The following is a 25,841-nucleotide window of genomic DNA, read 5'->3' as shown; positions in this document are numbered from 1 at the left end:
ATTACAGGCAAAACTGATGATATATATTGGCTGTCGTGTGTAGGTTCTGCTTCTAGGAATTGAGAATATAGGCTTTGCTTTTAGGATGGGTACTGCTTTTTAAAGCAGAGACACTGTTGGGAGTTTCTGGTGGATAACCAACTCAACTTGAGCTCGTAGTGTGATGTGATAGATTTGATCTCAGCCAATCCTTGGATGTGTAGGTAGGGGGAATGTCAAGTAGAAGCAGGGAGGTGGTGATACTGCTGTATATGGCAGTGTTCTTCAATTGCAAGCATTACATTGGGCCTATTGGGCATCAGCTGTTCCCATCCTGCTCCCCTCTGGGGGCTCTGTTGTAAGAGCAGCACTACTAGCTGGCTCCAGCTCTGCTCTGGGGCTCCTAACAGCTCCAACCTATGCACTGCCCTACTGGTTCTGGCTGTAGCATCCCTGTACTGGCCTGCTTTTGAGACACCCAACTCAGCACCTGCCAGCTCAGAGGATGCCCTGCAGCTGGGGAGGGAAAGGGACCAGAGTTGCTGAGATTCCAAGCTGGATAGAAAGAAGGGAGGGGGCAGCAGGGAGTAGGATGGAACAGCTGATGCCCAGTAGGCCAAACAGAAAGCCCTCATGGGCATCTCCAGTCCCTGTGGTCCCCTGCTAGGTGGCACCTTTTCCTTTCCGGCCGCAGAGTATCCTGCAGGGGAGGGAGGGCATAGAGGCAGGTCAGCATGGGGATGCTGCAGCCAAGATCGGCAGTGACTGGAGCTGCTGGGACCCCAGCACACAGCCAGAGCTGATGGGCAAGGCCGTCCTTGGTTGGAGCTGGAGCCAGGTATCAGGGCCAACCTTACAGCAGGGTCCCCAGGTGCTGGGCAGGCACTTCATGGACATGAGCTGGGCACAGGCAGCAGGAGAGAGGGGTGGGATGGGTTCAGAGGGGGAGTCGCACCTGCTTCAGGTCTTTCCCAGCTTCCCCATTCTCCCCCTCTTCCTCCTATCTTTCCTCATTCAAGAAGTACTAAGCAGGCTCATGCCTTTTGCAGCAATCCCCTTGTTCCTTTCACCCTCAGGACCATAAATCCCGATTTCCCCGATGCTCATTGGGGTAACACTGCTCATTCAGATAACCAGGGTTTTTGATAAGTTGAAATTTGGGTAAACTGACTGTGTGTGTGTGTGTGTCCTGGACGAAACCCGGAACATCCAGGAGTACATCAGTAAGATGGCCCCCAGAGATGAGCTGCTGAGAGAATGCCTGAGGCAGCAGCAGACATGGGAGGAAGACCAAGCAGAAGAAGTGCCATGGCAAGACAAGACCCTGCATGGGATGTACCATCGACAGATAGCTGAGGTGGCTGACATTGGGAAATCCTACCAGTGGCTGGAAAGGGCTGGACTAAAAGACAGCACTGAGGCACTGATCATAGCAGCACAGGAACAGGCACTGAGCACCAGATCCATTGAAGCAGGGGTCTACCACACTAGAGAGGACCCAAGGTGCAGACTGTGCAGAGAGGCCTCAGAGACAGTCCAACACATAGTGGCAGGATGTAAGATGCAGGCAGGAACAGCATACACTGAACGGCACAACCAAGTGGCTGGCATTGTGTACAGGAACATCTGCACAGCGTATGGGCTAGACCCTCCCAAGACCAGATGGGAGATTACACAGAAGGTTGTGGAGAATAGCAGGGCTAAGATTCTGTGGGACTTCCAGATCCAGACGGACAGGCAGGTACTGGCCAATCAACCAGACATCGTGGTAATAGACAAGGACCAGAAGACAGCGGTGGTGATAGATATAGCAGTGCCAAGTGACAGCAACATCAGGAAGAAGGAATATGAGAAGCTGGAGAAGTACCAGGGCCTGAAAGAGGAACTAGAGAGGATGTGGAAAGTGAAGGCCAAAGTGGTCCCAGTGGTGGTAGGAGCACTCGGGGCTGTGACTTCTAAGCTGGGTGAGTGGCTCCAACAGATCCCAGGAACAACATCAGAGCTCTCTGTCCAGAAGAGTGCAGTGCTAGGAACAGCTAAGATACTGCGCAGAACCCTCAAACTCCCAGGCCTCTGGTAGAGGACCCGAGGTTGAGGAAGACACATACCACCCATAGAGGTGAGAGGGAAATTTTTTTTATTTTTTTTTTAATAATATGGCATGATGGTGAAAAGAGGAGAAACTGAAGTGCATCCCCAGCTGTGCACTTGATTGGATTAACAGTCTGCATGCCATTCAAAAATCAACTAGTGTGACATCTTTGGCATGCATGCCATAAATTCTCAATCCCTGCCAACAAGGTGAAGAGTTGACTTGGTTTCACTAGAGAGCACACACCTGAAGAGCCCTTTGGCCTGCCAAAATTTGGACATTGCCTTATCTGGTATCTCAGAAAATGTTGTTTAATGCCATTGGTTTATTGCATTAGTGAGATGGCTACTGTAGCCAGTTCTGGTGGTACTTCAAAAAAGGATTTTGAGAAATTGACAAGGGTTCAAAAAAGAGTTACAAGAATGACTTGAGGTCTGGAATACCTCACACAACAAGAGACAAATATTTGTCTCTCACAACAAGAGACAAATATTTGTTTTGAATCTATTAATTTGCCCAAGAGAGTGTGAAGAGGTAAATAAGTGATGACTTGATTACTGCGTGTAAGCCTCTACATGTCTAATTTAGCAGACAAGGGGATAATATCCAATGGCTGGAACCTGAAGCTAGACAAATTTAGACTAGACACAAGATGCAAAATTTTTAGTGAGGGTAATTTAACCACTGGAACAACTTACTAGGATATGGTGGACTGTATACAAGTTACGTGGTGATACAGGAATTGCTTGGTGAAGTCCTGTATCAGTGTTAGTCTAATATGACTCCCTAGAATATTATAACGGTCCCTTCAGGCCTCAAAGTGTGTGTGTGAAATTTTAGTTCGTACTGACATTTAGTATTTTTATGTAGTCTGTTGTAAAACTAGGCAACTAGACAAGCTGATGTATCCTCTGGAGGACTTCTGCATACCCCCAAGGATACATGTACCGCTGGCTGAGAATCACTGAGCTACAAGACCTTGAGGCCTAGGGCCATGCAAACAGGAGTAAGTCACTTCAGACAGTCAGTTCCAATAATCTGAGTGGCTCATGTCCATAAGGTGTCTGCTATCATGTATCCAAGTAAGAGGAGCCTTTGACATACCCATCTCTCATGTAAAGATTAGATCTGCAAATGTTTGGCTCCATATTACCTAATAAATGTCTTGATGTCTGTCAGTATTCTTGTAACTTCTAGTAATAGAACAGATACACAATAAAACAGCATCACTGAGGGCTTTCAAAATCATTTAAAATATTGATAGGTAACATAAGTTTCTTGTTTGTAAACAGTGGAAGTATGAAGCATTTTTGAACAGTTAGGTATTTCAAAAGTGACAACTCTTCATGTATGGTTGTTTTTTTCTCTCCTTTTCATTTTTTTCCCCTCTTCTCCTTTGGGTTTTGGCAGGTGGGTCTGTTAAAGGACTTACAGTAGTTTAAAATTCTCCTTTGCTTTGAAGGCATGTAGAATGACGTTTAAAATATGTAAAGTTTGGGTGGTCGTGTAGAGTTTTGTCTGCTGCTTTTAAATTAAGACTTATTTGACTTGGCAAAACTGGTCTATAAGTGGCATGTTGTCTGTCTAAAGGGCATCTACTACCTTTGTTCCTTTGCCAACTTTAACGTGCTAGGTATGAAGCTTAATGATACATGTGGTAAGAGAGAACTTAATCAAAACACCTAAAGGGAACTTTCTGAAAATAATACTCTGACTCAACTTTTTTTTTTCCAGCAAACTGCTGTGGTGCATGCTTTGGAGGCCTCTTTGTCAAGATCTGTGGGGAGATGCCTTCTTAGGCAAAGGCTTGTTATTCTATAACGTGGAACAGTAAAAGTATATTGCATTTCTGCAAAACCAATGTAAAATAGAACAGGTTTTCTCACATACAGTAACTGCTTACTTTTTTTAATCGTAAAAATGATTAACTTTCAAATAAAATCTAGCTGTCACTCCACTACTTAGAAAAGAATTAATAGCAGAGTGCTGTAGTGAAGCCTCTTACTGTCTAAATTTTCATTACACTGGCAGAACATGCCATTGCCACCATACACACTTTATCAATATTTTTGTAATTAGTTTAAACATGTTATAAATATTTCTAATGCTGTATCCTTTGTGAATGAACAAACTTGGTAATGTACAGAAGGTCAAGTATTAGTTAAAATAGCAATATTCTATTAGGAACTTACAGTACACACACACCACCCCATCCCACAGAAAAACTTTTTTTTTTTTTTTTTGTAAAAGGGTAATGAGCTTTGTATCTTACAGAACTTTGGTCTCCTCCTCTTCCCCTGCACGTGCGCACCCCCCCACCCCAAGTTTGCTATCTCCTGGGAAGCTTTCTGGGCAATACTAGTGAGATTCATAACCTAACAATTTGATTGTACATCTCAAAACAATCATCAAATAGCCTCCATTACATTTCAGATAAGAATGGTTTATCAAAGTGTTTGAACTGTTGCACTTGTTAGCTGTTTTCTCAGAATGGGAAATCATGCCTTTGCTATGCTCTGCTTAATGCACGTCAGATACTGTAGTATATTATCTCAAGTGAATATGACTCAATTGTTTTGATTAAAGGGTGAGGTTTGTAAATTGGTGATTAGAGTTTGTAAGAGGTAACTAAGCTTAGAGAAATGGTGGTGTTTGGGTGGGTTGGCTTTTTAAATGTGCTCTTCAAATGGCAGCGGCTGGAGCAACAAGGGTAGTTTGTAGTACTACATATCTTGTAAATACCATGATTATACCTTTTGCTTGAAGAACAGGTTTTATGTATATGTATTCTCTCAATAGTTAAGGTTGCAGCCTGCTTCCTTATAGATGTAACTGAGGAAGAGAACTTAGATACCTTTCCAAACTTTACGTTGGGATTGCCATATAAGTCAATGGATATGCGCTGTACTGATCAGCTCAGAGGTCCCTCTAGTTTAATTATATTGGCTCCAGCAATGGCCAGTGCCAGATGAAGGTGTTTGGAAACCTTATAGTGCACATATTAGGAAGAAGTTTGCGTAACTTGTCTGTTACTAGTTACTTTATGCCTCGAAGCTTGAGGATTAATACCAGTCTACACTGATGTTCTTGTCTGTATCTAGTTATCCGTTGGCCTTGTTACCTTGTGATAATGAATTCAGTAGCGTAATATATTATGCTCTTAGTTTTTTGTTTTTCTCAGGCCATGTCTACACTTCAAAATTGTTGACCTAACTTATATCTGCATACGATCACCACAGTTATTAAATTGCTTGTGTATACACTTGGCTTCTTGTGTCAGCGGTGCATGTCCTCACTGGGAGTGCATGCATAGATTGTGTTGTCAGTGTGGGGCATTGTGGGGAGGCTCCTGAAAGGCAGTAACAGTCGATGTGTGCAATGCAACATCTACACAGATGCTGCATCGACCTAATGACATTGACTGACGGTGGTACTTTATATAGTTGTCATAGTCCCCTTATTTGTTGTTTCTTCTTGCTAAACAGTCCTGGTCTTCAGTCTCCCTTTGTATGGCAATTCACGTCCCTCCCTCTGCCTTATCTCTCTATTAATTTGCGTCACAATAATTTTAAGACTAGTACAGAGCTGACAATGTGTTACAAGATTAAATAATTTTGCCACCTCATTGCTCACTTCCCCCTAGCCCTCCTCGCCACCCTCCACCTCCCCTGTTCCTAGTATGGAGTATTGGACCACTTTACCTTTTGAACTTTTTTTTTTTTTTTTTTTTGCAATAATAAAAATTTACCACATGTTCTTAGTCGACTGGTGGAGTCATAGATAATGTTAGGCTTTTCAAAGAGTGGAGGAAGTCTCCGGTACAAATTCTTCAATTCTGTTTTCATTCCTAACACTTGCTCTAACTAAATCTTATTTAAGTGAGCATCTCTTATATCCTGCAAATTGCATTTTAAAACCAGCTTCTAGTTAGTGAAAGAATTCTGTGCATGCAGTAAGCTATTAATAAGGCTAGAAAAGCTTGAAGGGGATGTGTTCACAGTAGCTGAATGCAACTTTCTGTAGCTTCTGATGGAGAATGCCCTTAGGTTTTGTCAAAGGAATATTTTTTTTTATTTAAATTTCATAATGCGGGAATCTTCTCCAGGAAGACTGGAAAGAGTCCATATGTACTGTTATGAGTGGTGTTTTTTTAAATAATAGGTACAGTATAAACTGGCTGCTCCACAGTACTTATGATTCTCATATGGACTGTAATACTTCAGTTCTGGGCACCCAAGATGATTTGATACCATACTGATGAGTTTGTGGTTATAAGAACCTGAACAGAATAATCAGGTTGGACTGAACACAGAATGGAAGGAAATTGGGAAGAGCAAGACTCAAAAATACATGTCATTTTCTCCCTGCTCTTCTTACCTCGGGAATCTTCATAGCGGCTTTTAAAATATCAAGTAAAGCTTGGCAGTAACCAAAGGAAGATGAAATCATATAGCAGCTTGATTTCTGTCTATTGTACGTTCTTGGATGGCTCTTCCAGTGGAAGTGGTGGGAGTCCCTTCCTTAGAGATGTTCTTAAAGCTGAAAGCGCACACTGCAGGGAACATGCGTAGTATAGTGACAGGAGGATGGATTAATGTCTTAGACTCTCCCCTTTCTAAATTTTGTATAAATCATAAAATGAGTTACTTGATCACTAAATTCAAGTGGAATGAGCTGAACATCTTAAAATTCATAAATATGAAATAGTGGATTGCGTACAGCAAGTTGGTTATAGCGTGAAGGGGTCTGAGTCAGTCCTGTTCTATAAAATGCTTTGGGTACACACGTTTCACCCACCTGAATTCTTTATTGTTGCTGCACATAGTGTATGTAATAGCTGGAAAGAAACATGATTTCTTTGCCTCCTTACAGCTGCACATGGGAAGCAAGAGTGAATTCCCAGTATAGTCCTGTTTCATTGTTTACAAAGAAACATATGGGGGAGCTCTTTCTTTGCTGTGTATTACTTTACTTATGAGATTAGATTGTTCTTGCCTCAGCATCTTTTTCAGATCCTAGCTGTAGGCTTGCCATTATAGCGAGGGTGGTGTTTGACGACACTGCAGTCTGCTTTGCGTGCCAGAATTTCCAGATCTCTGTTCTGCAGGACTTGTGAAGGTTTATGAAGCACTGCAAAACCTCCAACTTTGCATGTTGAGGTAATGTCACTTCGGTAGTGCTTCTGTGATGAGTGTAGCTACAAGCGGAACATGGAGTTTTGGCTGAGGCTGAAGACTAAGAACTAAAGAGAGAGATTTGGGAATGTCCAGGGCGTAACATGTACAGCAGTAGCTGGCATAGATTTTAAATCTTGGAACAAAGCGATGCTAGGCCTGATCAGCGTTAAAGTAAAAACTGGACTTGCTCATGGAAGGGAATGGTGGAACGGTGGATTGTGGGGGACTGGGAGGAGGATGAAATGATCTGTTGAAGGCAGAACATTTTAAACTATAAATCTCTTTACTCACATTCCAGACTCAAAGCAAAGCAGCAGCATTGCAAGGTGTGAATATCTCATTTTGATACCCTAGTTTAGTAAAACTACTTACAGGTCACTGTTGGCAATCTAGATGACTGGCCAGAGATTCTCTGAAAGTAAAGAAGATTTTTATTGGGGAGCAAGGGGCGGGAGGAGATTGGGGATGGAGGGGAGAAGAACAAGTGAGTGAAATCTACAAGGTTTAGTTAGTGGCAGGAGAAAGTGGAGGAAGAACAAATGGACACTTCCTTCTTCTGCGCCTCCTTACTGACGAATGTCCCATACCTCATCACCCATCTTAGTCTTAGTCATGCCTTCTATACCCAGTATTCCTCCTCCTTATTGGTAGCCTGTTCGTCTGTATCAGGTAAAACAACGAGGAGTCCTTGTGGCACCTTGGAGACTAACAAATTTATTTGGGCATAAGCTTTTGTGGGCTAAAACCCACTTCATCAGATGCATGGAGTGAAAAATACAGTAAGTAGTATATATTGCAGCACATGAAAAGATGGACTACATATACTGCTTTCTGTATTTTTCCACTCCATGCATCTGATGAAGTGGGTTTTAGCCCACAAAAGCTTATGCCCAAATAGATTTTAGTCTCCAAGGTGCCACAAGGACTCCTCGTTGTTTCTCCTCCTTACTGTGCTACTAAGCAAGAACCTGAAGTTAACTGCCTAGTTAAATCCATTTATTTTCACCCCTTGCTTTTAGAGATTCTTAAATGACAAAACAAAATAATAAACCTTGAGTAATTAAAAAATCCATGTTTTGACAAGAAGTGTTGAGTTTATTTAAAGTTAACTTTTTGTACTGGAAAGCCCTTTTAAAATACCCAGGGTGGAATTCTTCTTCTCAGGCCCAGAAGAAGCTGAATTCTGTTGACCAAGTGAATATTATAACTTTCAAAAAGTGAGAAGGATTGAACAGCAAAGGATTATGATTTGGTTAAACTTGTCATAGCTAGTAGTAAAAACATTCTTTCTTTCATCCAGGGCTCTCTGAGTGCTACACAAACACGGGTACACAGTGGATGTGCTTGCGGATCTGGCAAGCATAAATAAAGAACCTTCAAAGGCAAAAAAAAATTGGATTTGTGCCTGGAGTGTTCCTTTTGGTTTATGTATGAAAGGTATATGGGTTTCTACAAAATTTTCTGCTTAATGTTTACATTAGATATTCAGATCTTCTCCAGTCTAAGACCAGACTTGTAAAATTATGACATGGGAGAAAGAGGATGAAAGATGAGAAGGAACAGCATTCATAGACCTTGTCAAAATGGAAAATTGCCATTATTGGTTACCAGCTGGTGCAAACCATAGTGCAGATTTGTAAAGCTGCTATTTTTTTGCTAGTGGGAGTCACGCACAGTGTGTGTGTTTGATCTGCCCTCTTTCTCCCCTGTTCACCCCCAATGTATAGAGGGGTTTACACCACTACAACTGAGATCCTGTAGGTAGCACACTTTAAAACTCTAGTGTAGTTCGGGAAAGTTGTGCTTTACTCTGTTAGCTGGGTCAAGGTGAATTCTACAACATGCCTTGTCTATTAATTTAAAATTGCACTTGTTAAATACACCACTTTTTTTTTTTTTTTTTTTAAAGTTAAATGGATGTTAATGATTGACATCAGCAAAACCAGAAGAGAACGGAATTAACATCCGTTTGTGTGAGAATATGTATCTGGTCCTTATGGTGGATGTATAAAGAATGTTAAGTTGAGTTTGTGCCCTCTTTAATCCTTTTACAAGTTATTTTTTAAAGATCCCATTTGCATAGCAATTTCTCTTGCTCCCTGAAAATAGGTAATCAAAAACCCTTAAACACAGAGCAAACTTTCTTTTCTTTTAAAAATCATCCTTAGCTGATCATATCTTCTAAGTAGCCTACCACCTAATGATCCTGGCTGCAAGCAGTCTGTCACTGAATATCTAGTGTCAAGTATCAGAGGGGTAGCCGTGTTAGTCTGGATCTGTGAAAGCAGCAGAGAATCCTGTGGCACCTTATAGACTAACAGAGGTTTTGGAGCGTGAGCTTTCGTGGTATTCACCCACGAAAGCTCACGCTCCAAAACCTCTGTTAGTCTATAAGGTGCCACAGGATTCTCTGCTGAATATCTAGTGATGACCTAACACAGAGCAGCAGCTGCTGCTGACAAGCACACATTGCCCTGTAGCTATATTGGGTACATGCTTTGGACTTTGAGCCTGGCAGTGGGTTCAAGCCAAAGACTTCTGCCTGCCAGACTCAATACAGATCAGGCTTAGGTCTCTAATCTCTTATGCTAGACTCTGTCTCCTGACAAATCTGAGGGAAGCCTCTGGTTTAATACCTTGAGAGCTGTGTGAGGACTTTGTAGTAAAGTGCTGCTGGCTTCTCAAAAACACAATAAGGCTCTGGAGTACAGAAGGCCATATTCAGGACTTTTTAAAAAAAAGCTTTAATTCTTCAAGCATTATGTGAGTAACCATGTTGGTTCACTATAGACATCACCTTGCAACTATTCATGCTTTCAGTAGCCCTTTTGGTTGCTGTTGCCTTGGCACATTGAGTTGGAAAGCTGAACAATTTGATAATGTAGCTGCCTGTTTTTATATCGTGTGTTACTCAGCTATGGAGCTAATTTGCCTTTCAGATTATGCCTCCTCTTGCACAAAAGTTACTCATTAGACATGCAGGTTAGAGAAGGGCTTTGAGTTTAGTAAAATTTGTTTTACTGTGGACAGGCATGTAAAAGGTCATGAGAACTTTCCAGACATGCAGACCATGTCTGTACTAGAAAAGCTTTGCAAAAAGTTCCCCTAGCCACTGACACCAGTTCAGCTGTATGGGTGGTAGCACCTACTGCAGACAAGGCTCTCGCAGCTACTGGTCTTTCCTGCTCACTCAGTTAACCCTGTTACAGCTGAACAAGTGTTAGGCCTGGTTCTGAGCTCTGCTTCTGAGATTTTCCAGTTTAGACACAGCCTTACATGCTGGGAGGAATAGCAGCCTTGTGCTAAAGGTACTGGAGAGAGAAACTGGTTTATACATTCTAGATATTCACTTTTTACCTCTGCCACAGGCTTAGTGTGTGGCAGTGGGCAAGTTACCTAACTAAACTCTCTGCCTCAGTTCCCCTCTGTAAAATGTCTCTAACTCAGGAGCGTAGTGGTCACCAGACGCTTGGATTGTACAATAATGTGTGGGGGCATTCATATACATGAATGACTGAAACCCATCCTGCAAATGAACCTCTTACTTGCTTAATAGCCAAACCTGGTTTTTGTCCTTGGAAGCAGGTTCCCTACAAGCTACTATTTAAACCCAATCCTTGCTTATAGTTGTGTTTTTTATCTCTCCTAGTCCCCTTCCCCCATATGTGTAAAGACCCAAGTTATAGTTCTTCCTCTATCCTCAGTTCTTTTCCTCCCCTTGGCTTTGATATCTTCCCCCCCCCCCCCACCTCCACCCTGGTCCTCTTTGACTTTGAAAGTAATTCTAATCGAGAAGAAAGCAGATGAATAGAGAGGCAAGTTGTAAGAACTTCTATTTTACCTTAGTTTTACGCCTCCCTATTCTATTAACTCTACTGTCCAGAATATGACTTGTGATGTGACCCAAACATGGCTAAATAGAACCCCGACATCAGCACTGACAACATTTGAAGTATTTTTGTGTGTCCGCCAGCACTGCTGGAGAGAGACTAGACCAATTTTTATATGAAGACTCCTTCAATCTTCTGGACTAAATGGAATGACTCTTATGAGTGCTATAGTCCAGATGTAGCACTGTCAGCACTACAGCCTTGATCAGGTTATTTTCTAGACAGCAAAGTGACTTCAAGAATCTTACCAGGTAGAGATATGGAGAAGCAGCTGTCTGAAGTTTATAATGTCTATAAGGTGGTGATGAGAGAGAAACTAGAATCTCTTCTTGCTCCATTTAATAAGCACAGAAGAGCATTCAGGTACTTTGACTACTTATTTGCATGTGCACTCATATTTTGAAGAAGCGTTGCTCTCTGAGAACACGTTCAGTATCTTGACAAATATCCTCAGTGATACAGAAGAGGAAGGCTAGTCTTACAGTTTTTGATTTGACCTGTGGTGTGATTTCCTCAGGAGACTTTCCCAAAAATTATCTAGAGTGCTGATTTGTGACTGGATTGATTACCTGTAGATGTATTCATGCCTTCTGTCATTGCATGGTGGGCATATTTGAAGTAGATTGGCACTGTAAGTTTAGTAATTCAACATCTCATACTTTTTTTTTTTTTTAAGACTTCAGATGGCTTCTCCTATGCATTAGATAAGGTTGAGCACTGTGAGTTGAGCATTGAGTAAAGTGACATCTGAGCAATCAGAGAGAGCTTATATTCCCCTAACACTGTAATAGTGAATACATACTTGCCACAGAGAGAGAATCCATTGCTGTAATGATGAGGGCTTGTGCTTCTCCAGTTGACTTGCCCTCTCCTACTAATACCAAATTATGCTCGGATGGATCTAGGTTTGCCAGCCATTTTTATAAACTTCATTAAATAAAAATCTGTCTCCCAGTCTGGTTCTAAACATTCATAGGAAATTATCAAAGCCATCACAAGGCATATTAGCACCCAGGCCAAGCAAGCATATTTGCACCCTCTAGAGGCGGGGTGCATGGGTTTGTTTGTGGCGGTGGTGGGAAGATATGCGGGGTCATATGCCCCACTCACAGATTGCCACCTTCCGTTTAGCATACAGGTTTTCAAACTATTGCCTCCTGCTAGGAGCCAGTGGATTGGAAGCTGGTGGGAGCTGCACAAGCCCCTGGCTCTCAGCACTGTGGAAGCTGGAGCACTGGCTGGCTGACTGGGAGCCCTCCTTGCTCTGCTCCCCAGGCAGGGTGGGTGGCACAATCAGCAGCCTGTTCTTGCCTCTCCCCAACAGAGCCCAGCACTGCCCACTGGAGCTGGCCCCTGTCCACGCAGCCTGGCTGCCATGATGATCTACGCAATCGTTTGCTGCTGCCTGGGGCTCCTGGGTTTGCTGCTTGGTCACTGATGCCCTGGCACTTCTGGCTCTGCTCTCTGGAGCAGTGCAGAGCTAGTTGCACCAGGGCAGTGGGAAGTGAACACATCGGGGAGTGTCTCATGGCAGCCAGGTTCAGAGGCCAGCTCCAGTGGGCAGCACTGGGCTCCTTTGAGGAGAGGCAAGAGCATGTTAGCATGCAGCTCAGAGCTGCCTGGGGAGCCCGCAGTTGTGGAGAGGCAGCACAGCTTGCGGAGGAGTGCAGGAAGGGTTGTCAGGCAGCCAGTCAGAACCCCAATTCCCACAGTGCAGAGAGCCAGGGGTCCAAGGAGGCTGGGTGACTCCCACCAGCTTCCGATCCACCACCTCCTGGCAGGAGGTAACAGTTTTTAAATTGTGGTACTTGCCCCCGCTACTTTGTGCCCTGGGTGGCTGTCCTGCTCTTTCCACCCTGTTTATGGTCCTGGAAATTATGGCAATGGAGTATAATCAAGTCATGAAAAACGGATACCAGTAGCATAACGCCGTCTTGATAAGACAGTGTCTTTGTTTCGGTTAGTGTGACACTGTAAAGGGTGGAGAACTAACCAGAGGCAAATTCATAAAGCTAGCGCGTCTAACTTACAATTACAGTTTAATTACCCTTCTGCTGACTGTATGTCTCATCCAGAAACTAGACTTTTTATTCTGAGCATTCCTAGAATGTATGTCCTTTTGCTGGAACATATTAAAGGCAGGAAACAGTCCATGGCAACTCTTACACTTTTAATCTTCTTGTATGCTGGGGAAATTTAGTTGTCTTGCAATAGAGCATTGTATCTCTTTTTGTAGACACTGCTCTAAGTATATTTTAAAAGTAAAAAGCTGAAGTTTTTAAAATAAAAGAAAACTGTGTAAATATTTAGAACTTCCTCCACCAGAATGCAACAGTTTTAAGGTAGGTTGAACCTAAAACTCCTTACCCATTGAGGCAAAAATCAGTTTTCTTTTCTAATGGTTTTGAGATTGGTGCACTCAAGCTTGCATTTTTGGTTTCTACTGGATGAGGTTGTACAGCTCTAAGCATGACAATGTGAGAAGGCTGTGGGACTGGACAGTATACCATTGAGGCATTTTAACCATTAGATCATGAGGAGGAAAAGGTAGTGGTTGTAGTTAACTTTTATTCAACTTAACTTTCCATACTGGAAGAACATCTGAGTGGAAGAAGAATACGTTGGTCCCTGTCTTCAAGCATAAAGGACATATGCAAGAAAGTAGTGGTCACTGACCCATTAAATTTAATGTCACATGAAGAAATGGCTGGAAAGAATTGAGAAAAAGCTTTGGGAGGAGCTGGAGCATCAAGTAAGTGACAGCTAATTCAGATTTCTGCCAGGAAGGTCAACAATGGATTACACTGTTTGTAGCCTGAATATTGCAGAAGTACGAGGAGAATTAAAAGTAATTGCACTTAGTGTTTGTGGATTTAGAGAGTTTGATGAGTTTCCTAAGAAATTGTTTTAGTGGTGCCTGTGGTGCAGTCTTCCTGAGACATGTTCAGACTGTCATGGAGATATGTGAGGGTAGCACAATAGTAGTGAGAAACAGCTGTGGCTACACTGAAGCCTGTGAAGACTGATCCTTTACATAGACCTACCCTAAGCCCATTCCTATTTGTGATATAATGCCTACCTTAACACAGGAGTTTAGGGGACAGGCTTCATTGGAGCCTGCTTTTTGCTGATGTCATTGTGCTGTGAAGATAAATACAAACTGAAAAGGGACATAGCGCTATGGAGGTCTGCATTAGAAGAAAACGGCTTACAAATCAGCTCACAAAAAAATGAATATATGCAATACTTCATTGAGAGAGACAATGAGGAGCCAGTAAAACTAGATGGTATAGTGTTAAAATCTGTACAACAATTTCAGTATCGAGCCATAATGTGGCTCCTAACATCCACATGCCCATGAAGAGCACTTTATGTAAATACAGGGAGTCAACAGGAGTTCTCTGGTATAAGAATATGCTGAGCAAACTAGAGAGCAAAGCTACAGATACAAAGTGCGTGAGGTAATATCTTTTTATTGGATCAACTTCTGTTGGTGAGAGAGACTTTTGAGCTACGCAGAGCTCTTCTTCGGGTCTGGGAAACTTACGCAGGCCTGGTCTACACTACAGAATTCGGTTGCCGTAAGGCAGCTTACGTCGACCTAATCATGTCAGTGTACACACTACAGCAGGGGTAGGCAACCCATGGCATGGGTGCCGAAGGCAGCACGCAAGCTGGTTTTCAGTGGCACTCACATTGCGCAGATCCTGGCCACCGGCCCGGGGGGCCCTACATTTTAATTTAATTTTAAATGAAACTTCGTAAACATTTTGAAAACCTTATTTACTTTACATAAAACAATGGTTTAGTTATATATTGTAGACTTATAGAAAGAGACCTTCTAAAAACATTAAAATGTATTGCTGGCATGCAAAACCTTAAATTAGAGTGAATAAATGAAGACTCGGCACACCACTTCTGAAAGGTTGCTGACCCCTGCACTACAGTCTTGCTCCTGACAATGTAAGTGCCTTACTGCCCTGACATCGTAACTCCACCTCCATTAGAGGGCTTATGTTGGCGTAGTTAGGGTGATGCAGTGTCTGTGTAGAGCATTACTTACCTCTGCTGTTTGGATGTCATTCTTGTCAATTTCATGGTTCCCTGCTGGAGCCTTGAAATTGTCAAAGGCTGGTAGGCTCCCTGCTGTGAACCCTGCACCTGCTCACAGCTCTGGCGGTCACCCGTGTCTGTGTCTGTGTCTGTCTCTCTCTGCTCCAAGCATGGCTGCTGCCCAGAACTCCATGCACAACATCTAGGGGTTCCTCTTAATACAAAACAGAATCATCTTGAACTCCCACCTAGTAACGGGAAAACTAAACACCAATCTATGGCACTTTTGAAATGCTTCCCCTCTCGCCAGCACTGTATTTGTTTGTAAGGAGGGAAAAAGGAACCCATTATTGATTTGGGAAAGCACCACCACAACAGTTTGAAATCATATAACCATGAGTATACATCCACCCAGAGTATGGCGGCAGTGTCCTTTTGGTCTCAGTTTCTCACCTTGCAGTGTGAAAGTCCAAGACACCATTCTCCTCTCTCTCCACTCTATCCTACTCACAGCTGGTATCCTTGGCCAGCAAAGACCCATTAACGTCCCCTCTCCCACCTGCATCCCCCATGTCCGTCCCCACACTCCCCCAGTGACTGGAGAGGTGTTAACAGGCCATTTCGCCTTGAATGGTTTATTGAAATATGTATCAACTAGTTATGCTAAACCAGTGGGTCTCAACCTGTGGGCTACATGCAGTCCAATTAGCACACTGCTGCAGCCCAGCTCAGCTGTGTGCTAAAGGCTGCCCCAGGTGGCCCAGGTAGCACGTTTGTGGGCTGCATATGCAGCTCACAATGATAAATAAGTTGAGAACCACTGTGCTAAACAATCTACTCCACCTTGTATTTAGCTGTGACACTGTGTAAGTTTCCCAGATCTGAAGAAGAGCTCTGTAGAGACTGTGTAAGCTCAAAAGCTTGTCTCTGCCCAACAGAAGTTAGTCCAATAAAAAATGTTACCTCACCCACCTTGTATCCCTATCCTGGAACTGACACTGCTACAGCAACACTGCATAAAGAGCAAAGTGCAAGATAATTAGGTCTGCCATAATGTGTGGGTTGGAATGTGGCCAACGAGGAAGAGAACAACTACTTCGTGTTGTCACAATGAGCATACGTAGGTGAACGCTGGGTAAGATGAACTGGTCAGCTTTGCAATGAAATAATACAAGCCATGATGCTGATACTCCCTCAGCTTTTCCGTGGTCAGGGGTAGTATGTGACCTGACGAGATGTGGTGGCCAAAGAGGACACAGACTACAAGGAAGATGTAGAGAAAAGTGGTTCAAAATGCTGAAAGAGTACACAAAGAAGCTGGTGTCGGTTTGGAAGCCACACTGGACAATATATAGAGTTGAACAAGAGCCACCAACTATGATTCAATGGGACAAGGCAAAGAAGATTTGGAGAGTTTCTACATGGGTTTTCTCAGTATCTGGAAGAATTGCTTATTGAAAATTAAATGACTTTCAGATACTGACCACTCTTATTCCTCAGAACTCTTGTCCGGAACAGATTTACTCCATAGTTCATTTAACTTGGCTGTCATAGCACTCCACTAATTGTAGGCTGTCATCCCACACAATACCACTTGTGGTGGTTTGGTGCTTCCTGGTTTCTCTACGGTGGCTTTTATGCCAAAGGATTTTGAGTGCCTTAAGATGTTTGTATAAACAGGAATTCTTTCATTCACCAGTGCAATGCAACAACTTCTGGGATGAAACAGCAGCTGTTTTGAGACACAACCATGCTGGACAGTCTTTCCTGGACAAAAACTGAATAGTGCAGGGAAATCTTAATCAGACACCACTCTCCTTGGAAAAGTGCCATAACCAATACAGTGTCCCCAGATGATGATCAGGGCAAGGGCTTTACCTCTCAGCTGAAAGGGAGCACTTTCAGTAGTGTTCTCCTAACACCCCCATAACCTTTTACTGAAAGGGAAGAATACTAATTGAAGGTCCTCTCTGGAGAATTGACCAGGCTTTATGCCACCTGACGATGATTTAAAAAAAAAAATTATTGGAGATATATTTATCTCCTAGAACTGGAAAGGACCTCAAAAGGTCATTGAGTCTAGCCCCCTGTCTTCACTAGCAGGACCAAATACTGATTTTGCCCCAGATCCTTAGGTGGTCCCCTCAAGGACTGAACTCACAACCCTGGGTTTAGCAGACCAATGCTCAAACCACTGAGCTATCCCTTCCCCCTAATCTGATGTATGTGCTTCCCACAATGGTATGACTGCGGACAATTAAAATTAAAGTACTCTTAACATGACTAGGATAAAAGTACATTTTAACACTTAATATGTTAACTTGCAGTCTTTATTATCTGCTTTTTATTTTACTAGCACCCAAAAGTGTGCTAACATCTCCTAATATGGACAAGCTTACAAAGAAAGGGCCGTATCCTGCAGATACTTATGTACCTGAATAAATAGCCATGTGCAAATCTTATGGGACTTTTGGTGTGAATAAAATTACTTTCATGCATATTCTGTGTATGATCAGGGTGTAATTGCAGATAAGATATGGGAGGAGTAAGGGAAAAGAGAAACATCCAGTAAGACAATCTGGGTACTTGGTTACTAGTGCACAGCATGATGAAGCAAAAAAATTGACACACAATGAATAATTGCCTACAAGAAATTTGCCATTGCTGAAGTGGGTTCTGGAGGAGGGAGTATAGCTTTGGAGACTGCCTCAAGGAGGATGTTCATGCATAGGCTTTGACAATGAAGAGAATGAAAAATGACTTTGGGAGAAGTGGCCAAATAGGCATTCTGGCTGCCCTCTCCTAGGTGGGATTTAGAGCGTGTGGGTGAGCATACAGAAAGATCAAAGTGCATCTGTAGAGAGAGATTTTGTTTCATAGGGACCCGAAAATGGTGAGAGACAGCTTGCACGTAACACATTGGAGAAGGGGGAGCCATTGCAGCAATTCAAAGGGATTTGTGGATGATGATGATGATGATGTCAAATATAGTCTGTCTGCATTTGAATTTGTAATCCCTTTAACTTGGAGTTGCATTTTGTGTCCCTTCTCATTAATGCCTACAAATCATTCTGGGGGCAGAGATTCATTCTAACAAAGCTAAACAGGTGGTAACTTAACTGAATCTTGTTGGGTTTTGGTTGCTTCATGAAAACTAGAGCATCTGTAACATTTTGATGTGAATTAAATGCCATGTTATAGCTGTGTTTGTCCCAGGAGATGAGACAAGATAGATGATGTACTATCTTTTATTGAATCAACCTGCGTTGGTGGAACTGAATGGATTTTTGAGCTTCACAAAGCTCTTCCTCAGGTCTGGAGAAAGTAACTGGAACCTCTGCTAATTAAATGCATGCTCATCATGTTAAGTCTTACACCTGTGCTCTGTTACATTTTAACTTGTGCTGTACTTTCTCTTAGGGTTTTGCACACTTGTCACTTTCAGCTGCTAGTCACTAACCAAAACAATGAGGTCAACGTGGCTCGTAGCCCAGAAGCAATTTAGATTTTATGAAGAATGGTGCATGGTGGAGAATTCCTGACCCGAGAGAACTGAGTGGTGGTGGTGGTTCTGTATGGCAGTAGATGCATGTTAACTAAGCTTTTACCTTTTGGAAGGCCTGATTTGAAATATTAACCAATAGCTGATGCTCCAAAGACAAACCTTTCACCCTTGCAACACAGCTAGCCAGCTCTACAATTCTGTATGCTAGCCTGGAGATTGTTTTCCCCTGTGACCTCCTTGTTTATATCTTGAATTATGTGGAGGAGACAAAAAAATAAATCTGCCTATAAGCAACCTGACTTATACTTTTTTCTTTAGCTAATGAGATTGCTACTCTACTACATCCTCATAAGTCTTTCTTAGAGCAGCAAAAGTTGGAGTGGGCCCTAGGTTGCATCCATACACTTGCTATGCTGGTGATCTAGGAGATCCCAGGGTAGCTGTTGGTTATAGACAAGAAATTATCTATCCTGCTAACATACAACTCTTCACTGAATCTCTGCCATGCATACAGAAGATGAAATGACAGTTTTTTTTCCTTTTTTGATATATATATATTCTTATCTTAGACTTTGGATTTGATCTAATTACTAGGAGTAAAGGGGTGGTGTTGGGGGGAGGGAAGAGCATTGAGTAATGATAACGTAGTTAGTGGGGAGGCAAGAAGCTTGGTCTTTGACAATATTAGTTTACAGTTACTAGAGGATTTGATTTTGTATTTGTCTCAATGCCATTATTTGCTTGAATCTTGTGGGTGTTTCCTGTTGACTAGAGTACTGATAAGAAGCTCAGTGTTGTACAGAACATGCACTAGGCAATGTCTCGTAGGTTTGTTAAGATGCTTGGATACCACTGTGATAAGCACAGAACTACTTGGTTAAGTAGATGAAAAAACATTATCTCAGACAGACCTCTTTAGGGCAGTACTTTTTTTAGCATCAAAGGAATACGTTCATTATCAGTGTCCCTCGTGTGTGGTTTTTGCTTTCCTGTTCTCATAAGCTGCACTCTCCTCTGTAACCTGCATGAGGGACTGTAGTTTGCTGCAGTGAGCAAAATTCTTAAATCAATATATTGGGCACTTAAATATTCTTCACTGTGAACTTAATGACTTCTCTAGCACAAAGTGTGTGGGTGGGGAGGAGAGGCTTCCAATCTTCCACCCCCAGCCACACAACTTTGCTCTCTTCCAATGTTCTGTTGTTGGCTTCTTTTCCCATTCTTCTTTTGCCTCTCCCGTGCCTACCTGCTGGAGATGTCAGTTTCCTCCTTCTGGGCCCTTGCAGAGGGATTGGAGGTTCCTTCCCTCTCTCACAGAGGAGGGATGTTTCTCTCGGCGGGGTGGCAAAGTTCTTCCTCCTCTCTGATTGGAAGACTGGGAGATGTCTGACAGAAAATTCCCTCCTATTTCATTCCTTCATGGTGAGGGGACTGAAAAGCAGGACTGCTGCTGACCTGATCTGTTCCCTCATGCTAGATCAGAACATCTGTTGTAAATGCTGCTTGGAGTCTTGGTCACAGCTTTGTACTGAGAAACATCCAAAATGGAGCACAGAATAAAGTGCTCTCACAGCACCAACTGGGGAGTCACTAGGCCTTTACATGGGACCAGGGAAAGGGGAGAATTAACCTCCTTCTGTTTTCATTTGTTCAGTTTATTAGTTTCATCTTTAATTTCCATTGCTTAATCTCTTCTCTCTCTCTCTCTCTCCCGCCACTCCCAAATTCCAATTCATCCAATTTTGGGATTTATTTTACTACTTGCTGTTTTACATACTGGAAGAAGGAAATAGTTTCTATCCCCAGACAGCTAGAGAGTGACTAAGGTGACTTAATGTTCTTGAGTTTGAACCCATTTGGAACCTCTGTAGAGCCAGCTGATCAAAGAACTAAACCTAGTAAAAATGCCACCCTGGGCTTTTGATATGACTACCTAAGCTTCTGCACACCTCTGACCAGGCAATTTCTGTAGATCATATCATGATTAAGGTGATTTAAAGGTGTTTTTTAGTAAATGTTGACTCCTGAAGGCTTCCAGCACTGACAGTGACCATGTTTGTTCCAGGGCTCTATCCAGTATGCATGAACTGGGGAAAGCATGTGTAAATGCATTCATTCCTCCTCTTCCCCCCAACCCCTCAGCTGCTGTACCTCCCCTCAACCTCCCTGCCTTGGTGAAAATGAAATGAAACAATTTGCACTCCTGGAGTTGGGGAGCTGGCCAGAGAATAAAGGGCCAGTTAGATCTTGCTTAAGGATCAGCGCTGAAGAGGCACACTGGACAGCTTAACAGCTATCTCAAAACTGTTCAGAGTCCTATTTTTGGAGTATTTTATACTGGATACACAGCCAGTATACTGGTGAGGGTGAAGGGAAATTCTCATTATTCTGTCCTTCTCTGTGCTTATGAACATGTACACTAGCAATTTTCAGCTAAGGGCCATGAAGCCTAGAAAACAGCTTTTTGGTAAAAACCCCCAAACCTCTAACCTTCTGACTTGCTGCATGTTTTCTTTCCTTTTGAGCACTTATTTCTCTCTGATGGAAAATGCTTGGGGATGGTCTTTCTGATGAAAATTTCTGAATTTTCCTGTGTAATATTTTAATTTTATTCCTTCTGCTAGCGGGCCTACCTTTTGCAATTCTCACTGCGAGGCATATCCCCTTCCAGAGAGGAGTTTTCTGTAAGGATGAATCTATCCAGTACCCTATCAAAGATGACACCATTTCTTATGAGTTGTTAGCAGGAATAATTGTTCCTTTCAATGTAATCATTGTAAGTTAAACCTATTTTTCTCCATTACATTCAATTTTAGTAGGTGGGAGTGGGGGGTATAAACGATTTATTACTAGATTAATATATTGGTAAAGCAGTGCATTCTTCTTAAAAACAAGGACAAACTCCTCTGTCCTTACTCCAAGTGGAGTTAGAGTAATATAAATGTTTGGGTCAGGATACCTAAAAAGTTTCTTATTGGCCTCAATTAATAAATTCCATCAGAAAAGCGAAGACCTTGGCATGACAGTGGCAAACATATTTTGATAATAGATGTCTTATTCACATTTGAGGCATTACGGGACTAATGGCTCCTTTTCCTAGTTACAAATATACATCTTAAACCAGAAAGTAAAATGTACTGCAACCTTGTATGTTCTCTGAGAGTGTCTCTAAAATAAGAGCTTGAGACAACTGCTTCAGTTTAATTTGCCACCCAATGGTCTGATACTTCCATACAGAGAAATAAAGCTGTAAATTCTGACTACTGAAGAGTAGAACACGGTGGCTAGCAGTCAGAACTGATTGCAAACAGTAGCTTGTAGTAGATGTGTAAATTAAGTTATACCAAATAAGCAGGAGGGGTGAATAAGAGTGGGTTCTTCAAGTACTATTACATTCAGTATTCTGTTTACATCAAGGATAAAATTTGGCTTGGTGCAAAAGACTACCATCAGCATCAATACCTATTACCCTGGTTATAGTTAATGCTGCCTGCTCTAGAAGCAGTTCAACACTTTTAACAGTTTTAAAGCAAGTATCGTGGAACTCCTTTAAATATTTTGTACAACTTTAACGTGGCTGTAAAGTCATGGCACCAGGGCTGGGGGAGAGCTCTCCCAGCGCTGTAAAAAACCCAGCCCCACGAGGGGAGTAGCTCCCAGTGCTATCTATACTGCCACTTTACAGTGCTGAAACTTGCAGCACTTGGGGGTGGTTTTCTACACCCCTGAACGAGAAAGTTGCAGCACTGTAAAGTGACAGTGTAGACAAGGCCTAAGCAATTGACTGAACAAGAAGCAGGACTGAGTGAACTTGTAGGTTCTAAAGTTTTACATTGTTTTTGAGTGCAGTTTGTAACAAAAAAAAGCTACGTTTCTAAGTTACACTTTCATGATAAAGAGATTGCACTACAGAACTTGTATGAGGCGAATTGAAAAATAGTATTTCTTTATGATTTTTACAGTGCAAATATTATAAAAATAATATAAAGTGAGCACTATAAACTTTCTATTTGTAATAGAAATCAATGTATTTGAAAATATAGAAAAACACTCAAATAATTAATAAATTTCAATTGTATTCTATTGTTTAACTAAAACAATCACGATTAATCGCACTGTTAATTGTGTGACTTAACTGTGATTAATTGACAGCCCTAGTCTTTTTGTTCCTCTGTAAAGCACAAGTGTGTTCTTGAAATGCTTTAAATTTAAAACGGCCTATGTCTGAGGTGCTCTAAGTTAAAATCTGAAAGGTTACAGATAAATATAAAACTTAGAATTGTCAAACTCTCACTTTTTGGGGAGTTGATAGATTTTTAAAGGCAAAAGGGACCCTTATGAACATTTAGACCTTGGCTACACTTGTGAGTTACAGCACAATAAAGCAGCCCTGGGCACCCTAGCTCACTCCCCATCCACACTGGCAAGGCACGTAGAGCGCTTTGACTCCGCAGCTACAGCACTGCTGGTACTCCACCTTGGCAAGTGGAATAATGTTTGCTGTGCCCCCGCTGGAGTGCCACGATGCCAGTGTGAACGAGATGTTGCATTACTGCGCTGTGATCAGCCTCTGGAAATGTCCCATAATCCCGTTAAGTCAAGTGGCCACTCTTGTCGTCATTGTGAAATCAGCTGCAGGAATGTGGAAATGCCCTTTCAAAGCTCCGTTTCGGAGAAGCTGGCTGTTTATTTACTGTTTGCTTTGAATGAGTGAGAGAGAGGCGGGAGGAGGGGGGTCTGAACTTACAAGGCAACATGCTGACACACTCTCAGCACCCCAAAAACCCACACTCTCTCCCCCCCCAACATAAACACAACACACTCCCTGTCACACTCCACTGCCCCCCATTTGAAAAGCACATTGCAGTCACTTGCATGCTGGGATAGCTGCCCATAATGCACTGCTCCCAATGCCGCTGCAAGTGTGGCCATGTCAGTGCGCTTGAAGCTGTCAGTGTGGACAGACTGCAGCACATTCCCTACTGTGCTCTATGAAGACGGGTTTAACTTGCAGTGCTTCAAGGGCATAACTACACTTGCAGATGTAGTTTTATAGCGCACGTAACACAGACCATAGAGTTCACCCAGATTCCTGCATAAAACTTTCCTTGTAGTTGCCCCAGCACACCTTTTTTTTGTAATATAAAGATCTCCTTCAATCTTCATTTTTAAGCTAAGTGTCAGAGCTGGGACTAGTAGCCAGGCTGCCATGTCCCAGTCTGGCACCTTTATCCCCTGGACCTTTCCTGCTGCTCTAGGAACAGACCTTTTGCGTATGGAACCACTCCATGCTTAACTTTAAGCATGTGCATTTGTGGGAATGTGTGTGTTTTTTTTTGTTTTTTATTTTTGTTTTTTGGGGGGGGAAGGGGTGAGCCCGTTGATGAAAAGGACTTCTGGCCACAGATAAAACGTCAACATTTCTGAAAATGAAGTGCTCATAACTTCTCCTTTTCAAATAACTAGGAAAACTCTAGGCTAATAGTAAACTGGAAGCTTTAAAAGTAGCAGTTTTTTTCTGATCCACTTGCTGGTGATGTCAGCAGCCATCTTAAGACTTCCCACCATATTTTTTTTTTTTTTTAAAGCAGGCTTAGCAGGAGGAAGCACTAATGTTAAAAACAAAGTATGGTGTCTTGGTTTTTTTTTCTGGTTCTGTTCATTTCTCCTCAGGCTGTGTATACCATTTGCTAAAGGAGGAAAGTGGGTCCAGGGCCCTGTTCTGATTTCTCTTTACACTGATGTAGTCCCATTGACTTTAGTGAGGTTCTAGTTCTCAGCAGGATGAGATCAGAATCGTAGCCAGTGTCCACAATAAGATAATCTTTACTTGCTTTCACAGATAGTCACTTCTTGGAAGCCAGTGCCACTGGCTGTTCAAGAACTGCTAATTGTAATTTAATTTTTTTTTTTCATATGCAACTTGTTGGCTGTGTGAGGAGAAACTTTTCACTATGAGCTTTCAAAACCCCGACCTCTGTTTTGCTGGTGTAAATTGAAGTAACCCCTTTGATTTTAATGTCTTTTAGTGGTACAGGGAACAAAATTTGAGCTGCCAGCACAAAGCAAAATGAATACAGATTTCATTAAATACAACCTTCATCTTTAATATTAAAGTCTTCAGAGTGTGTGTGTGTGTGTGTGATCCTAACTTAAACGAAAGGGGGTTGTAAACCTATAACTGGAGTGCCTTTGTGTGCTTGTATGTAATACACCCTGTGCTTTGCTCCCTCTTCCCTATGGTCCCTCTGTGCCCCATGCTCACATACTTTCACACACAGGCCCCAGTCAGTCAACATCCTTCCAGATGAAGATGGGATCTCTGAGGGTCTGATCCAGCACTCATTTGAGTCAATGGAAAGGTTCCCAATTGACTTCAGTGGTCATTTGGATCAGTCCCCTAAACAGCACTACTGGGCCTTTCTTTACTGGGTCCCAGAATCAGTCGGGTTCTCAAGTATGTGTCTGACTTCTAGCATAGGAGTAGTCCCGTTTTCTGAAGTTAGACACTTGCTTAAGTACATTGCTGAAGTGGGGCCTGTTTAGGGAAATGCTTAGCATTTCCGGCCCAGGACAGCTAGGCAGCAAGACATCCAGTCTGGGAATTGCAATAATGGTTTACTTGTATTATAGCAACTTGAAATATATTTTCTTTTAAAGGGTGATACTACTACAATAGTAATGTAATTGGCTTCTGAAATATTGGGGCTACAATTCACAGATGGTAAAATGTGAGGGAAGAAACAGGTATGGCTTAATACCTTTTACACACAGGAACAGTCTTGCAACTGAACAACCTGTTTATAAAGAATTTTTAAAATTACGGGTAGAGTTCTGTGAGCCACAAGACTAAGTCCACTTGCACCTTACTGAATATCTTCCACCCAGGGGTCTCAGTTTTTTGATTTGGTTGTGTGGGTGAGGGTGGCATGTGACTGTATGCTCTGCAGCAAAATTGATACAGACTCCTTCTTCCCCACCCATCTATCCCTGAAGCTGTTGACTGTCTTGTTCCACAGAAGTGGATAGCACCTGTCTTATGGGATAGATAGTAGGAAAGAGATTGCTAACCTTTTTGTTGTGCTAAAAGTAACGTTTCACATTCAATGAGTTCACTAAGTGTATGTCTACACTACGCATCTTTT

At 42.3% G+C, this 25,841-nt stretch overlaps 1 protein-coding gene across 2 annotated transcripts in view; it reads left to right on the top strand.

The window, feature by feature from the left end:
* Window positions 1-25,841, top strand: part of PLPP1 (phospholipid phosphatase 1) — a 136,715-nt gene that overhangs the window by 27,500 nt on the left and 83,374 nt on the right. Inside the window, exon 2 of one of the 2 annotated variants that reach the window (XM_032769029.2) lies at window positions 21,321-21,472. The exons of the other annotated variant lie outside the window; for it this stretch is intronic. Within the exon in view, the coding sequence (XP_032624920.1) occupies window positions 21,321-21,472 (152 nt within the window). The remainder of the gene's footprint in view (window positions 1-21,320; window positions 21,473-25,841) is intronic. 2 annotated transcript variants of the gene reach the window in all.

The sequence above is a fragment of the Chelonoidis abingdonii genome, chromosome 6 (assembly GCF_003597395.2).
Source record: "Chelonoidis abingdonii isolate Lonesome George chromosome 6, CheloAbing_2.0, whole genome shotgun sequence".
Classification (NCBI taxonomy): domain Eukaryota; kingdom Metazoa; phylum Chordata; order Testudines; family Testudinidae; genus Chelonoidis; species Chelonoidis abingdonii.
This window is presented reverse-complemented; position numbering and strand designations above follow the sequence as displayed.